Source organism: Prionailurus viverrinus, chromosome A3, assembly GCF_022837055.1.
Source record: "Prionailurus viverrinus isolate Anna chromosome A3, UM_Priviv_1.0, whole genome shotgun sequence".
NCBI lineage: Eukaryota > Metazoa > Chordata > Mammalia > Carnivora > Felidae > Prionailurus > Prionailurus viverrinus.
In genome coordinates, this window is record NC_062563.1 from 86,212,661 (window position 1) to 86,230,722 (window position 18,062).

At 39.2% G+C, this 18,062-nt stretch overlaps 2 protein-coding genes across 5 annotated transcripts in view; one reads left to right on the top strand and one right to left on the bottom strand.

Annotated features, from left to right (window-relative positions):
* Positions 1 to 288: 288 nt before the first annotated feature.
* Positions 289 to 4,939, bottom strand: FBXO48 (F-box protein 48). 2 transcript variants are annotated; one of them, XM_047853817.1, is made up of 3 exons: positions 4,846 to 4,939; positions 2,444 to 2,785; positions 289 to 1,967 (listed from the first exon to the last, which is right to left on the bottom strand). In XM_047853817.1, exons 2-3 carry the CDS (start codon positions 2,747 to 2,749, stop codon positions 1,806 to 1,808), a joined length of 468 nt encoding a protein of 155 aa, XP_047709773.1. In that variant the 5' UTR covers positions 2,750 to 2,785; positions 4,846 to 4,939; the 3' UTR covers positions 289 to 1,805. The 2 variants fall into 2 exon arrangements, with proteins under 2 accessions (XP_047709773.1, XP_047709774.1); XM_047853818.1 differs by having other exon boundaries at positions 1,837 to 1,967; positions 2,362 to 2,785.
* A 222-nt stretch (positions 4,940 to 5,161) lies between these two features.
* The window catches only part of APLF (aprataxin and PNKP like factor), an 81,943-nt gene continuing 69,042 nt past the window's right edge, over positions 5,162 to 18,062 (top strand). For all 3 annotated transcript variants that reach the window (XM_047853819.1, XM_047853820.1, XM_047853821.1), the window contains exon 1: positions 5,162 to 5,473. In XM_047853819.1, the coding sequence (XP_047709775.1) occupies positions 5,378 to 5,473 (96 nt within the window). In that variant the 5' untranslated portion in view covers positions 5,162 to 5,377. The remainder of the gene's footprint in view (positions 5,474 to 18,062) is intronic.

Below are 18,062 nucleotides of genomic sequence, written 5' to 3' on the forward strand. Positions count from 1 at the left end.
TAACGATAATGTAAATTATTTTTATTATACATTCTGGGTAGGATTAAAATAAATAACATAGGAATAATTTAACAAATCATTAGGGAAAAGCTACTATATTCCAGGTTTTGAGAACACATAAATAAATAAATGGTCCCTGCCTTTAAGAAGCTCACAGTCCTGGGGTGACTGGGTGGCTCAGTCAGTTGAGGATCTGACTCTTGATTTTGGCTCAGGTCATGATCTCACGGTTCATGAGATAGGACCCCGCATTTGGCTTTGAGCTGACGGCATGGAGCCTGCTTGGGATTGTGTCTCTACCTCTCTCTCTCAAAATAAATAAACTAGGAAAAAAAAAAAAAAAAAGAATCTCATAGTCCAAAGCAGCAGTGGGGGCAAGGGGGACAGACAAATAAGACTGACAATTTAATGTAGTAGACAGCTTTGAGAATGGTATGTACAAAGAACTATGGGAACCTTCCTTAACGAGGGCCACTTAATCCAGAATGGTATAATCTAGGGATGGTTTCCAAGTCCAGAGAATAAGTTTTACAAAAGAGTTTGCCAAGAAGAGAGTTAATGGTGGCTGAAAGATATTCCTCTAAAAGGGATTGTCAACTAGTCCTAGGGAATGATGCCTGGTCTTTAAGATTCCTTCTAACAGATCCTTACCTGCTTGATCCAACACAAGGAATCTGCATAGAGTAAGGCATCTTTCCAATATTGTGCCTATTTGTTAAATACTGGTTTCCCGGATTCTTATTTTTTGTGCCACAGAGCACAATTTAAGAAGAAAATGCCATACTGACTAAAATGTTTCACAGACACTTTTTACTATGGTGTTGACCACAGATTCAGAACGAACAATCTGGTATAGTGAGTACTATACCATCTACTTTTAAGAAAAAGAAAAACAAAAGTTAAAGATTCCTGGAAAACTATAAATTTAAACAAGTCAGGTATATAGCGTACTCTAAAATAATACAGTTCTTCTCTTCCTCCTTTTTTTTTTTTTTCACGTTTTCTTTTCTTTTAAATGTGGGGAAAACGAAAATGATCTAAGTCCCTTGCCTTGGTTATCTACAAGTTATACTACAAGTAGTATCTACACTAGGTGGTGCTGTAAGGCTGTTGGAAAGCGTTTGCCAAGAAAAACAGTGTGGCGGTGCTGATGGCTGTCCCTGAGAGCAGTTCCAGGTCTGTAGGCAAGTAACGGGTATCATGATCTCACAAGTTTCAGCCTTCCAGTCAGATTAATTTTAAACTAAACCACAAGTTTAGCACATTTTAAAATGGGCTCAGTGTTTGACAATTCAATCTGATGCCACTGAAATGGACATTTCAAAGTTATCAAAATATAAATTTATTATATTCTACATTTCAACATGTTACTATTAATTTCATTTTAGGTAGTCTTGCTAATTATGTCTACTTCTAGTTATAAGCCTAGTTATGTCTACTACTTAATGAATCACTAATCAGTTTCTTCACATGGTTTCCTGAATTTTTGAATTACCATTAAGCAGGAAATACCAATCAAACTCCTTTGTCATTAGAGTTCTGCAATATACTAATATAAATACATGAAGCAATACATTTAAAACACTCTATCAGTATAGTATTTTTACATAAATAACATATCATGATTTTTCTGCATTACAGTAAAGCCAGAATTTTTATGAAAGTGCAGAATAAAAACAAAGCTGGACTTTTACAATATTTTCTTTTGAATGTTAAACATTAAAAAGGCGAACAAAAAAACAAACCTAAGAGTCATTTTAGTTGTAAACTCTCAAAGTTACAAGATGTGTTTGTAATTTTTCAGCTTATCTTTCCAGTTCTGCTTCTAGAATTTCCCCCCATGTATCTACATCCATTGGGTACATGATTTTTTCTGGTAGGCTAAGAGGAGAACATATGTTGCTGTATCTGCCACTTAGCCATTCGTGTTTCACTTTACTCTTCTGGTAATTCCTCAGTAGTATTACCTGAAAGAGGTAAATCATCATTGTTAAAAAATGGAGTAGGTGGTTGGTCAGTGAGTTTGTTTAAAACTAGAGAAGCTGAATGACAGGGCTGAAAAGAAGATTAAATATTTACTTTGATATACACATCTACTATTACATTTGTGGTAAGCATGTGTGTGTGGGTGGGTGGGTGTGGGTGTACGTATATGTGTATACACACAGAGTGAGCCACAGAGTTTGCTGTGAGTTGTGGAAAAGGTGGAATGAAGTAGCTAACAGAGGAATATGCCTGAATTTAGTATTTAAAAAATGTAAAAGGGTGGATGGGATGGCGTGGTTTGCAGGAAAATACTAATTCAACTTCAAGGCCAAAAGCCAACACACTCTGTATGTCACTCTGTATATGAAATCCTACCTCCTCTGTGCAGAAGGCAGAGTTGGCTCAAACCTATCACCATATTGTCAAGAACACCACAGACTTCAAAGACTAAACTTACTCTCCAGGAATATCCACTTTCTAGATCATCGTCTACTTCTCTTTGGCACACAGCTCTTAAGGTCAAGCAATGAGGTTTCCATAAGGAGTCACTGTTTCTTACTGTGTAATTCCAGCTCCTGCAAGTTATGGAAGCCCTGCACAAACTCCGAATGTCCAGCTGACTGAAAATTTTAAAAGTGACTTCTGGAGGCAACAGTTCAACAAAGGTCTTTTGACTCTCTTTCTTTTCCTTCTCAGCATCCACAGAATTCAATTTTATGCCAGAAACTCTTGAATTATTGTTCCTCTTGAGGCTTTTCTGCATAGCTTGATGTTTTAGCAAATTATCCACATATGTAACCTAAAAGGCAAAGTTTAAACATGCTCAGTCTCTTCAGATCAGACTATAGAACCTACTCTGAGCCAGATATTTTCTGGATATGATTACAAGAACCTTAACTTTCATGACTTGAGGTTTTCAATCTGTAAAATGGGGCCAATGATGCTCCTTTCCTGTGTGTTCTTACAAGGATTAACAGGGATAATGTGTAAACCATCTAGCTTCATCTAAATTGCACATAGGAGACACTCAACACATGTTACTTCCCTTAAAAAAAATTTTTTTTTAAAATTTTTTAGAGAGAGAGAGAGAAAACAGAGTGTGAGCAGGGGAGGGGCAGAGAGAGAGGGAGACACAGAATCAGAAGTAGGCTCCAGGCTCTGAGCTGCCAGCATATAGCCTGATGCGAGGCTCGAACCCACAAACCAGGAGATCGTGACCTGAGCCGAAGTTGTACGCTTCACCGACTGAGCCATGCAGGCGCTCCCTACTTCTCTTCTTTTTAAATGTTTTTGGTAAACGGGTTTGTTTCTAAACATTTATGTTTCTGCTCCCAAAGAACATTATCTAAAAAAGTGAAATGATACCTCACAAACTATACTTTGAGTTTAGTAGTAGAAATAACTATTGTGGGAACACGTTTGATTCCACGCATTTGCTGAAAATACTTTTGAAAATGTGTATGGCTCAATCTCTTGAACTCCTAAATACTTGTCTGTGGGAATTGATGCCTTGTCATTAAGTTCTTCATCTACAGTTTGTGACTTAACCACAACCCTGATGGACTTTTGTAGTTTATATGATAATTGTTATCTACTTGTACCTAATGGGTAGGTGCTCACAGTTGACACAGTGGAAAAGAGGTTGAAGTCCAGGTTATAACAACACAAAGCCTCAAATTTTCAATTCAGTTATTAGATCAGTGTTTTAGAAATGGCCTCTTGAAGGTATCCTACATGCATAATTATGAATGAAGAACACTAGGTATTGAGGCCATAAAGCAACAGTAACCAGCAATTATAAACAATGTTTATAACTCAGTTAGGTATAGCATATAATTACAGACTGGAAGTCCAGTTTCGGCTAATTTACCTAAAGTGCATGGTCTAGGCTCCAAAATCAGTTGAAAGCATGAGCTATTTTTGCATATAAAGACAGCTCAGATTACTCAAAATCAGTTTACTCCATGTTGCACTTCCTTTTATAATGGGGGGTGGGTTACAGTGCAGGAAGAAAGGTTTGCTAAATTCTTTAACTCAGCTAATGATTCCCCTTTCTAAACATGCTACTTACCTATGTTTCTGCACTTCTCAAGGCCACAATTGCTCCCATTCGTTTGATTGTTTATGATCCAAATTAGCTATAGTAAGAATTTTAATGTCTGTGTTCAACAGACATTAGGACTTCCTCTCGAAGTTTTGGGGAAGTAAGAAAGCAAACTGATAGAAACAAGTTCATGAGTCAAGAGCAAATTTTTATCAGGAGCTCGTCTCTCTCAATATCAATACAAACCAAAGCCGAACTACTGTATTTCTGGGGGGAAAAAATCTCACATTAATGTGGAGAACGTTACTGTTGCATTTAAACATTTGTTACTTCTCCCAGAATCTCATTGGGGAATAAAACGCGTCCTCTCGTTACAGTTCTTTCCCAGGAGGCAAACGAATTTTTGAGTTTAACAGCTGGGGGGTGCCTCGGTGAGGTTCCTAAATTCCCGCTAGGCATCTTCTTCTAAGGCCAGTTTTGCCTGGATACCTGGAAAACTATCCCTCTTCTGCCCCTTCTTTATGAACCAAACTTTGCTGAATTATCTCTCGAGTTAGGGAAGAGCTCGCCCCCCACTTTCAGGTGTCACAGGAAGGGAGGGATCGAGAGGCGGCGCAGACACACCCCGCAGGTAACTCCACATCCCATCTGAGTGCCCTCCTTGAGGATCTCGCGCAGTCTGCAGCTGCCCGAGTCCAAAGAACACGGAGCAATGACAAAAAAGCGACAATAACAACCGTCAGCACTGACTGTCACCGCAGCTCCAGGGGACTGAGCTGAGGCTGCGTCGTCCAGACGTCAGCGGGAACTCCTACCTCCAGGGCCGCGGTCGCTTCTCCGGCAAATTAAATCCTTCGGAATTCGAATCCTTCGCCATAGTCCCTCCAGTTCCGCCCACTGTAGTCCCGCCTTGCTGACTCGGACTTCGCACAGGCGTAGAGAGGAGCGCGCGTTGCCTTTTGGGAGTGGTAGTTTTATCTGGGCGTCTCAACTCAGCAAGAGAGGAGAAGGAGGGCGCCACGGACTACAAGGCCCGACATCCCCTGTGACGGGTGGGCGGTGAGAAAGAGGGGCGGTGGGGTGGTTAGCCGGGGCTTTTAAAAAATAATTTTGAGGCGGAGTGTTGGAGGAATTCCGGAGCGCGTCACCGGCCGGAGAGGAGAGGCGGGGCTCCTGCTGCGGCGCCAGAGCTCCTGCCGTGCCAGGCCTGGACACCCCCGAGCGGAGCTTGTGCTCCCCCTCCCCCTGCATTTTTCCGAGGGCCTGCCTAGGCCCTGTGCGTGTCCATGGAAGGCGGAAACGGCTGCGGGGACCGTCTCCTTGCCAAGGGGTGTAGTCTTCGCCGCCATGTCCGGGGGCTTCGAGCTGCAACCGCAGGACGGCGGCCCCCGGGTGGCCCTGGCGCCCGGGGAGACGGTGATCGGCCGCGGGCCGCTGCTGCGAGTAAGTGTGGCAGGGGGCTCGGTCGGACCCGGAGAGCCGTGCGAGGTCCTGGCTGTCTCCTGAAGCCCCGTTTCTGGCTTCCCTACCACCCGGCCCTGCCTGTCTGGATTTTAGAAGCTAGGGAGCAGCACGGTTTTCAGTCAACTTTAAACAGCTCACAAACGTTTTATAGTGGTGCCCTTAATAAGCACTGATTTGTATGATCATTATAATCTTATCCAGGGGTCAGCAAACTATGGCCCTGGGTCCAAATCCAGGCTGTTTTTGTATGGAGCCATGTACTAAGGATGGTTCTTAAGTTTTAAAATGTGAAATGTAAACAAACAAACAAAAAACCTATTAGCCTTTTAGGAAGAACAATTGGCCCAAGAGTTGAGGATATTGTCTCTTGGCCTGACAAGCCACAGTATTTACAGTAGAATTTGGCCCTTTACCGGAAAAGTTTGCCAACCCCTGATTTTCTCTTTCCTAGAATGATTTCTTTTAAGCTTTTGGCCTCTTGTGGGACTGTATGGGCCTTACTTTTATGGAATAGTCTTTTTCAGTAATATCAGCAGCTAACCCTTAGAGTAGAGTGTAGTGTTCCGGACATTGATCTAAGGACTTCACGTGTCCCAACTTTTTAATCACTTCAAAATCCTAGGAATGAGGTGCTCTTATTATCTTCATTGTTCAGAAGAGAAAATTGAGCCATACAGCGGTTATTTAAAGGGTGCCAATAAGCTTTTGGACATGTAGTGCCACTAAGCTATATATTCCCCACCCTCTTTGGGATGTTTAGGAGTTAGGAAATTTTCCTGTTGCATTCTTAAATTTTATAGATCTCTACCTAAAACAGATATATTATTTTTTGTAACATTCAACATATTTTGTTTAGTGCCCACTTTGCGCAGCACCTTTGCAGACGTAGCACTGTGGGGTTACAAAGATGAATGAGATATAGGTCTCTGCCCTCTAGGAGTTTTCTCTTGGCCTCTGGAGACCAACCTGTGTCAGTGAGCTAATGCCAGCCAGTGAGGAGTGTGGACTGTTATCCTGGCTAGCCTCCAGTGTCTACATGGAACCATTGATATTATTAGCCTTAGGCTCCTTCTTGGCGCAGGAAAAGGAGTGGTACTTGGGGGTTCTGATGCAGAGGTCAGTCCTAATCGATGTGTATGTGTGTATGTACATATATGGATAGTAAGGTTATTGAGACAGTTGAAGTTCACCTGGTATTTATTTTTTTTACTGGACAAGTAATTACTTAAATGTTTAAATAACATTGTTACTTTTCCCCATAGTTTGTTAGTTTACACAAACATTTGAATTTGAGAGAGCTACCTGAGAGATTTGTTTCCTTCTTCCCTCCCTTCCTCCTTTCTCCATATATATTTACATATATGTGTGTGTGTATATATATATATATATATATATATATATATATATGAAATTTAACAGAGTATGTGCTTCATCTAGAAACCTTATGTCTGTTCACAAGTGAATTTTGATTTGCTTAACAAATTGTATCACCAATACAGAGTACTGTGTTTCTGGTTAAGGGTCGATGAATTTTAGGCCTGTGTTTTATAAACATGGCAACAGGTTGCAGACTCTTTCATTACTTGTAGCTTGATCTTTGTATTATAGGCTTGCTGGTGTGAGATGAGCCTACTTGGTTCCTGTCTTCAAATAGTAAGGAGTAGAAAGTTAGTCTATTTGGTCAGAATTTTGCTTCTCCTTTTTGAATAATCTTTCTGTGATGACATTCTCTTGCCAAGTTTGGCAGATATTAGAAGTGGTTATGAACAGTGTCCTAAGTGTGTTAAAGGAAAAATTTGAAGAACAAATCAGCTTGTGTTTTTTTAAAGAAGATATTTTCTTTGCAGTGGTTAAAACTCAACATGAAGGTGCTATTTCAAACAGCAGTTATTCCAGTGATGCTTTTTTTTTTGTAGTGTGAGAGAGCAAAGACTTACTTGAAGTGGGAAAACTCAGGATGTTCATTGTAAATTACTCATAATGTGATTTTTGAACTCATTTAACAGGTTATGTTTTTTTGGAGACAAGTTTCACAAGCGTTCATGGCCACACAAACATAAAGGTTTTTAATTCCAATGTGTAAAATGGGCTTGGTGGTGAAACAAATTGATGAGAATGTCTTTGTCTTTACAGTGGCAGGAGAGCACATATAGAGACCACTTATAGATAACAGAGAACAGTGAAATTTAATGTTCTTGTGCCATTTACTTTAGTGGGAGTCATTAGGGAGCCTGAGGTCTTGGTTACTTTACCAGGTTGTAATTGTGTTTTATGATCCATACCAGTTAAAGGTTTTACACCAAGATGAATCTCCATGGAATTATACTGGCTGAAGTCAACCAATCCCAAAGGTTACATATTGTATGAATTCATTTACATAACATTATTGCAACTACAAAATTGTAAACATGGAGAACAGATTAGTGGTTGCCAGGAGTTAAAGAAGTGGAGAGGGGAGCAGAAGGAGACTGGTATGGCTATAACACAGCAACATGAGGATTTGTGTGGTGGTGGAAATATTCTGTATCTTGACTGTATCAATATTAGTATCCTGTTGTGATACTGTACTATAGTGTTACAAGATGTTACTGCTGGGCAAACTAGGGATATGGTACAAGAGATCTTTGTGTATTATATCTTCCAACTCTATGTGAAACTATAATTTATCTTAAGTAAAAAATTTAACTTTAGTTAAGGTTTTACAGTATAGCATCTCAAGAGTACCTTTAGGCCAAATTATTTGCTTTATGGTTTTTCTCTAATTAAAGCTGATTATATATGCTTTTTAAAAAGTTGATTATACTCTTAAATGAAAATTACTGTTTTTGATTTCAAATTTCCCTTTTTCTGTTTTGATGGGGATTATATGACACAATCGTTTCTAATCTGTTTCCTCCAAGGAAAAAGGACAATGCCAGCTATCTAGTGAGTCTTCCTAATGGCAGGTGTAATAGAATCTACTGCTTTAATTGAAAAGAGAAGAGGCCCTTGGTTGTGGGTGGGGATAGTCACGAGCTCTAATATAGACCTTCCCTGGTATCAGTTCACCATTTCTAAGAATGCTATAAGTGTCCTACAAAGTTTATACAAAAGTAGCCAGTAACCACTCCCTGGCCTGGCAACTCTGTATTGTTTGTGCCTTTTGCAGAATCTCACTGGCCTTTCTGGAACCTAGTCCTATCTGGTCCCTAGGGATGTGCCAAGCACTCCTAGCTGCTGGGTATCCCCTCCATCTCCTGCACCTTTTTAGTCTAGTACAGTGTCTGGCACATAGTAGGCCTTCAAAGGACATGATCTCTTCCTTTTCTGTGTCTCTGCTTCTCATTCTTCCAACCCTCAAAAAGAGCCTACTTGTAACTTAGGTTTGAAAAGGATATAGAATTTTGAAGTGAATTTAAGCATAACAAAGAAGCAACTGCTAAAGCTTTCAGAGCAACATTCATGATGGATTGAATGTTAGCATTTTTTTCTATTCCATTTCCTATTTCATTTTCATTTAGTGAATTCAGAAAATACTTCAATATATACTGTAGTCAGAATGGAAGGATGAAAGAGAAACAAGTCATTACTCTCAAGAAACTTAGTTTCCTAGGTATGAGAGTCAGAGAAACAAGTAACTAAATAGCATTTGCAACCTCAAATGGGAACTGGAACCAGGCAGGCACCTGAGTGAATGAAATGGGACTGTGCAGGAAAAACAGCGCAGGGATGATGGTAAATAAATCACAGCAGTGTCATAGATGACAGCTGCCTTAGTGTTGGGAAGGCCACAAGGAAAATGACCTGTAATGTGGTCCCCGCCACTCACCCCCATGCCCACCTGGTAACAAAGTCCTATGGTTATTTTCAAGATTAGTAAGAAACATGAAAAAAAAAAAAAAAAAAAGAGAGAGTAGTAAGAAATCTGGATTTTTAGATATAACCTCCAACTTCTGAAAGGTCACATTTAATTAAAAATTTTGTTTCAGTACTATGAGCCAAACAGGAAAGGATGTTACATGATACAGAGAGGTATAGGAAGGAACTCACAGTTAAGATGAGGGGTTAGGGAAGGCTTCCTGACTCAGTGACATTGAGTTGACTTTGGAGTGTCAGAACCGTTAGCTGTTTGGTAGGTGGAGAGTGGGTGGTAGAGAGGGAAAGGCCCTTCAGGCTCAGTGGATGTATGATTTCCCGGGTCCGAGACAGAAAGTGTATGACCGATTGGATGATTGGGTAAGTGCTGACCAGGCTTGTGGGATAATCACATTACATCACTGATCCCCTTTTAACTTTTATGGACTTTGCTTTTACAGTATTTATTTTTCTTCTTTAAAATAGGCTTTATTTTTTTCAGCAGTCTTAGGTTCATGGCAGAATTGAGTACAAAATACAGAGAGTTTTCATCTCTGTTCCTCACCCCACCTTTCTTCACTGTCGATATTTTGCACCACACTGGTATATCCAATGAACCTATATTGACTTGTCATTATCATCCAAAGTCCATGGTTTAACACTAAGCTTCACTCTTGGTGCACATTCTGTGGGTTTTGACAAATGTGTAATGACACATATCAGGTATTGTAGTATTACACACAATAGTTTCACTGCCTTAAAAATCCTCTATGCTCTTTCTGTTCTTTCTTCCTTTCCCAACCCCTTGCAACCTACCGAACTTTTTACTGTCTCCATAATTTACCTTTTCCAGCATATCATATAGTTGGAATTATACAGTATGTAAATATAGACTTTTTTAGGCTGCCTTGTTTCACTTAGTAATGGTATTTAAGGTTCCTCCATGTCTTCTCATGGCTTTTTAGTGATGGATAATATTGCAATGTCTGAATGTTCCACAGTTTATCCATTTACCTGCTGAAGGATATCTTGGTTACTTCCAAGTTGTGGCGGTTATGAATAAAGCTGTTACAACCATCCATGTGCAAGTTTTTGTGTAGACATAAGCTTTCAGTTCATTTGGGTAAATACCAAGGAGCTCAATTGCTGGACCATATGTTAAGAGTGTGTTTAGTTTTGTAAAAAGCTGCCAACTGTCTTTCAATGTGGCTGTACCATTTTGCATCCCTACCATCCATGAATGATTTCCTGTTGTTCCGCAACTTCACCAGCATTTGGTGTTCTCAGTGTTTTGGGTTTTGGACATTCTAATAGGTGCATAGTGAATTACTTTTCATATGTATGTATATTCCTGTATATTTTACATATATTGATTTCTAAATCAATCTCTCCAAATTATCTCCCACGTACTACTCAGCCTGAATATGCCATCTTCTCACATGCTTTGTACCTCTCTCTATGTTCCTTCCACTGGTATTTTGATTCTTGTAGGTAGTATTTGGGTATCTGTATTTTTATTTACTTATTATTTTTTTTTAATGTTTTTTATTTTTGAGAGAGAGAGAGAGAGAGAGAGACAGAGTGTGAACTAGGAAGGGGCAGAGAGAGAGAGGGAGGCAGAATCTGAAGTGGGCTCTAGGCTCTGAGCTGTCAGCTCAGAGCCCGAGGAGGGGCTCGAACTCACGAACCATGAGATCATGACCTGAGCCAAAGTCGGTTGCTTAACCGACTGAGCCACCCAGGCGTCCCTGGGTATCTGTATTTTTAAAAGCCCTGAAGATGATTCTGTTGTGAAATCAGAGTTGAAAACCACTTCTGGACACACTAAGAATGCTTGGCACAGAATAAGTCTTTTTTTTTTTTTTTAATTTTTTTTTCAACGTTTTTTATTTTTATTTTTGGGACAGAGAGAAACAGCATGAACGGGGGAGGGGCAGAGAGAGAGGGAGACACAGCATGGGAAACAGGCTCCAGGCTCTGAGCCATCAGCCCAGAGCCTGACGTGGGGCTCGAACTCACGGACGGCGAGATCGTGACCTGGCTGAAGTCGGACGCTTAACCGACTGCGCCACCCAGGCGCCCCCAGAATAAGTCTTTTAAGAAATTTTTGCTGAACTGAATTTTATTGAGAAACTTTAATGTATCGAAGTCCCAAGTGGAGATTTCAACCCAGTTTTGTCTTCCTAAGCTCTGCTTATGTTTTTACTCATTATATTGTCTCTATTATGATGCCATCTATCATATCAATGGTGAGGATAATGTTCTTACCTTTGTATAGCATTCACTTCACAAGTAGCATTGCAAGCCAAGCAGGTTGGGTGAGTTGAAACCTCAGTGGCATTAAGTCAGCCCAGTTTTATCATCTTGGCTGGCTATTCAGCAACCTTGAATTAGGAGCTCAGCAGGTATTGCATTTTACTTTTTAAAATCTAAGTGATCCATATTTCATCAGTATTGTGGATTAAATAGATAGTTGTGAGGTAACCTGATAGCCTAACTACTATTATACCATTGGTCTTAGGGGAAAGTATTTCACAAGTTCAAAGACCATTTCACATCCAGTGTTTTAATAACCTTTTAAAGAGAGCTTACTGGGGGGCGCCTGGGTGGCTCAGTCGGTTGAGCATCCGACTTCGGCTCAGGTCACGATCTTGCGGTCCGTGAGTTCGAGCCCCTCGTCGGGATCTGGGCTGATGGCTCAGAGCCTGGAGCCTGCTTCCGATTCTGTGTCTCCCTCTCTCTCTGCCCCTCCCCCGTTCATGCTCTGTCTCTCTCTGTCTCAAAAATAAATAAACGTTAAAAAATTAAAAAAAAAAAAATAAAGAGAGCTTACTGGAATCTCTCTAGAGAGCCTATGTTTGTTTCCTCAAACTTGCCCTTTGTTAATATCAGAAAAATGACCTTTGGTACATTCCAAGTATGGTAACATTAAACACCTTGTGTTAACTAACTTTTGCTCTTTTGAGGAATAAGATTGACTTATCTAATGTTTTGACAGAGTCTCAAGGTAGATTGAGCTCTGGGGAGTGCATCTTGGATCTGGTAACTGGGAAGCACTCTAGAAACGAAACTTTTATGCTTCATCAACAGGTTTGTCAACAATGAGTCTGTTTAATTTGGGTCTTAATTTTAGGTTTTATGTACTTGCCACATATACACACAAAAGTTTGAGGAAGATATTTTATGCAAACTATGCCTAAAGTAGAGCCTATGCTTCTTTAGGTTTATGCATTTTCTCATGATACAGATTCAAATCTCCTACCAGATGGTTTCTTTTTTTTTTAATTTTTCTCTACCATGGAAGTTTGAATTTGCCTATTTTTTATTTGTTGTTAATAGAGCAAACTGGACAATCTTGTGTGAAAGCACTGTAAGTTATTAAGTATTGTACAAGAAAAATTTTATTACCTTACCCTTTGGTGTCTTCTGTAATTCATATTGGAAAAAGCAAATCTTGCCTCTTCTCTGTTCTTGTGTTTATAGGAGCCAGGCTACATGGGGATATTGTATTTACGAGATACATTGTACTTGCCTGTGATATTCAGAAATTTCTGTAGGAAAACATTTTAAGAAAAATGGACTATTGGTTTTTTAGTAAATATATATAGGCAAAAATGAAATGCAAGGTACCAGTCTATTCTATTTCAGGGTCCAGTAACTTTTCTGCTTTTATTTTATTCAGGTTTGTTTTTTATTTTTAGAATTTTGGAAATAATAAACAAATAGGTCAGAGACCTTGAGTCAAAACATCCAAGCATTTCTGCTAGTAGCGTAAGAAAATCTTCATTCTGTTTGACTTCAGTAGATGTCAAAAATAAATATTTGTCAAACAACTCACAAACAATTCTTTTATGTTTTCATGTCTTTATCTTTTCTTCTAGCACAAACTTCATGTCTTAAAAATGAGACATGAAGACAAGGCGAAAGGACTTGTCCTTATCAGGAAACATTCAATTCAGAACCAGAAAATCAAAGAGAAGGGATCCACATTGTATCAATACAAAAGACAGAGTCCTGTCCCCATTCACGAAACCGTATGAAGAATTCAAGTAAAAAACATTTGTTCTGTAGTGTCTGAAGAAGAATTTCTGTCATTTCAGCTGTTGTTAACAAAGGATAGGAGTGATTTCAGCATTACCCTGTAGCCTGCGTATGCTTCAGCTCCTGCTGTATGCTGTACAGTTTTTTTAATACTAAAAAAAATTCTTGTGCTTGAATGCACAGATTTGGTTAGCTTCTCTGTTTCCTACTATTCCCCTTCTCTGACTGGCTGAACATAAATAAATTTGTTATTAGATGTCCAGTATTGTTGAAGTAAAGGATATTAATCATAATTGCTTTTGGCTGCAGGTAACCGAGATGTGACAAACCAAATTGATTTTTCTTTTGTAAGAGAATCTCAGGGGCAGTTAACCCCGGGGCTGTTGCAGATACTCAAGGAACCGGCTCTTCTGTGTTCCTCCTTGGTCATCCTTTGCACGTGATTCATGCCTGCAGTCGAGATGGCTGCTGTACTTGGAAGCATAGCATTTAAGCAGGAAGAAAAGAGAAAGGCACAGGGCAAAAAAAGGTCCACTCCTTTCGAGCCTGTTCCTTGTTATCTTGAAGACAATAATCTTTCCAGAAGCTCCACTGTTTTAAAATGGAGATTTTGTTGTTTTGTTCAGGAATGGTGAAGCCAACAGATCATGAGATGATTGCCACTGAAAAGATAATTTATTACTCACAGTTCCCAAGAGAAAGAAAGGCACACCATGCCATGCAGGGCCACGTGAGATTGGTGGGAGGCAGAAGGCAGAGAGAGCTCGGGGAACTGCAGGAAAGCCTTTCTCACAACTTTCTTAGGAATGAATGGGCAAGGCAAGATAAACAGGTGTCGGGTGGTCTAGTTTTGAATAATTTTATGAGCTCTGAGCTGTATGGGCTGTCCCTAGTTGTCTGATGCCTAGTCCCGGGGCGATTAGCACAGCATAAGAGCCAGGTAAAGCCATAATCGGGGGTACAGACTTTAGATTGGTTATTTTGCATATGAAAGGTATACTTGCAGGTGAGTCATTTACTGTGTCTAAGAACCTGATAACCCTTGGGGTAGTCCTTCCTTAGTTCAAGGTGCCAGATACTAAAACATCAGATACGGAAACTAGAAAACGTTGTTAATACACACACTCCCTCTCATATCCTTTCCTAGAACTTGTCGTTTGACTGTCCATAGCTACGAGGAGTTATGGGCATTTGGATATTTTTAAATGGGTACCTTGTTGGCCTAAACAAAAGGAGAGTACATATTAGTATGGAAAAAGAAATGAATAGCTATTGATCAAGCAACTAGTAGCATCTGGTATACAATGTCACATGTGAAGAACTGGCATCTGAAAGCACAGGTGTAGTTTGGGGCTGCCAAGCTGGTTAGCTGGTGGAACGTGCGTCTCTTGGATCTCAGGGTTATGATTTCGAGCCCCATGTTGGGTATAGAGATTACTTAAAATAATATCTAAAAAAAAATTAAAATCTTAAAAAAGGTGTGCCTCAAATCATAAGTTGCAAATTCAAATGCCTTAGAGGCCAGGCATACACTAAAGAGTGAAAGGTGTTCAGTGGGAGATTGTAGGGGTGCTGACCACTGTGGTGAGATGGAGGGTGCATACACTTTTCAAAACTTGAGAGAAAAAAAACAGCCTGAATGATTTGTAGCCAATCGGCTACCAGTTTGTGGTACCCAGTCTCAAGCGAGGAAGTTAGAAAAATTTACTATAGAAAGAGTCTTATTAATTTTACTGAGATGACTGTAAATAAATTTTACTGAGACGGTGTTTTATGTCATTTAGCAATCATATACTACATTTTCTAGGTAATTTGATAATAAACCTTTTAGGCACCAACATATTTGAAATTTTAACTATTTTTCCCTCAACTTTTCATTTTGAAAGAGATCAGACCTGCAGAAAAAGTTGAAAGAATAGTACAATGAACACTTAATATGTCTTTAGCAGATTAATTAATGGTAACATTTTGCCACATTTTCTTTATCTCTCATATACACACACATATATATATATATATATATATATATATTTGTTTTTTTCTCATATATGTATTGTTTTCTGAACCCTTCTGAAGGTACATTGTATGGATTTTGGCTCGTCATCCTTAAATATGTCAACATGTATCACCTAAGAGCAAGAACATTTTTATATAAAATGTATATATACATACATAAATATATATAAACTGTTATGTACATACATATAAACTTACCACACTTGATAAATTTATAATTGTACAGTAAATTTTAATGGTCCTATATTTAATTTTACACAACTTTTCCAATAATGTCCATTTTTAGCATTTAAAAAAATTAGGATCCAATCAAACGTTATCTTCTTTAATCTAGAACTATTCTTTCATGGCATTCATGTTTTTAGGAGTCCAGGCCAGTTGTTTTAAAGAAAGCCCACAATTTTGATTGTCTGATTGTTTCTATATAATAAGATTCAGGTTAAACATTTTGGGCAAGAATATTACATATTCGATGTGAAATTGAAGCAGCTTATCACAAGGCCCAGCTAGGAGTTTGTGCTGTTGTTGGCGATGTTGGGTGGTCACTTGGGAAAGGTGGTGTCTATCAGACTTCCCCAAAAAAGACACAGTTCCCTTTGTGAGTAATCTGTGCAATGATGCTTTGGGACTTCAGGAATATTCTTTTTCTCATCAAGCTTTCACCTGAAAGTTAACATCCACTGGTCCGTTACTGAGTCAGTTATTATATTTGTAGTTGCAAAGTAGTGATTTTTCTGGTTCGATCATTTCTTCTTCATTAGCTGGGATTCTTTTATGAAGAAGGGCTTTTCCTCCCAGCCCTAGCCCCAGGCCCTTTTTTTGAGTTCATTGTGAACTCATGGATTATTTTTGTATTCAGTGTTTGTATTCCATTGTTACCATTATTCCTATTGATGCCCAAATTGTTTCCAGTTTTGCTGGACCACTGAACTGCTGGATGTGAGATGTGTTTTATTTCCCACTCAAGGCGTGACTATTTCTGAGAGTGATATTATCTGTGCCCCACCACCCCTAGGTTCTCATTCCCTCTCTTCTCTTCCTCCCAGTTATCACTTGCCTTGAAGCTTGATCTGCATTTGGTGTTTCTTTCCCCTCCTATATGTAAAGTTTGTGGTAATCTCTGTCTCCTAGTTGTGCTTTACATGTGGAATGTAGGTGGTTTTATGTGTTCTATTTGTTGATCTCTGAGTTTTTTTGTATGGTATGATTAGTATTTAGGTGACTGCAGTTATTTGCTAGGAAATGGGAATTCCTCTATTTTAACTATTTTTATGGCTTTCTTAAGATGTGAAATGTCTGACTGTCAAATGAAATTTTCATTTAAATAGGGTAATCAATAAGTAGACCCTGGTAAGTGTAATCAGTACTTTTTGAAGTACGTTATGCCATTTGTCCCTATTCTCTGTAGCTTCTAGCCAGTACATTCTTTCTGAGTCTTTGGGTTTCTTTGCTTTTCCATAGCCTTTCTCTTTCTACTTACAGACCAATAGCAATCATTTTCCCCCAGTGTTAATGCACTGCCTGTTAAACCCTATCCACTTTATTGTTTGCTGTGAATAGAGAATTGCAAATTCATATAACACAGCTTGTTAGATTTGGGTATGACATTAGAATAAATGAATAAATGGAAACCTGAAGACCTTCTGGAATTTCTTTTTTTTTTTTTATTAATTTTTTACTGTTTTTTTATTTTTGAGAGAAAGAGAGACAGAACGTCACCATGGGAGAGGCAGAGAGAGGGAGACACAGAATCCAAAGCAGGCTCCAGACTGTGATCTGTCAGCACAGAGCCTGATGTGGGGCTTGAACTCACAAACTGTGAGATCGTGACCTGAGCCGAAGTCAGACGCTTAATTGACTGAGCCACCCAGGTGTCCCAAGACCTTCTGGAATTCCATTTAGGGCTTGATTTTCTCAGAATGTCTACTTGCTTGTTAAATAGTCATTCTACCTTATTTCCAGTTCTTTGGTATGTTCTAGTTTAGATAGTTAAGCTGATGGTAAATAATCTAAAAAAAGATATTTTATGTAATGATAATGAGGGAGGCAATACAGTGTTAAAAGCAAGAGTGTCCTGTCCCTAGAATCAGATTCCTTGGGTTCAAGTCCTGGTCCTGCTGCTTATTGGCTGCGTAACTATAAGTAGTTGCTTAGCCTTTCTGCACTTATATTTCTCACTTACAAAATGAAGGTAATAATGTCTTCTCCTCAGGTTTTGTGAAGACTTAAGATAATACATGGAGTGCCTGGGTGGCTTAGCTGGTTAAGGGTCCGACTCTTGATTTTGGCTCAGGTCATGATCTCATGGTTCATAGATAGGTTCAAGCCATGTGTCATGCTATGCACTGACACCGCAGAGCCTGCCTGGGATTCTGTCTTCCTCCCTTTCTTCTCCCACCCCCCATCTCTCAAAATAAATAAATAAACATTTAAAAACAAAAAAAAAACCACTTTTTTTGGTATACTATAGAAATGCACAGCTTGCCATGTAATTACACTGTTGTGGAATCATGTGTCCACTAGAGGTCATGTTATGCTTTTGTACATTTTTTTCATGCTGGGGTCTGGAAAGCCTCCTTCAAAGAAAGACTGGGATAGGAAAAGTCCAGTATTACTTCCTGCAAAAATATGGTTTGAAAAATAAACCCAAGCTAGACTATTACAGGAACCATCATTG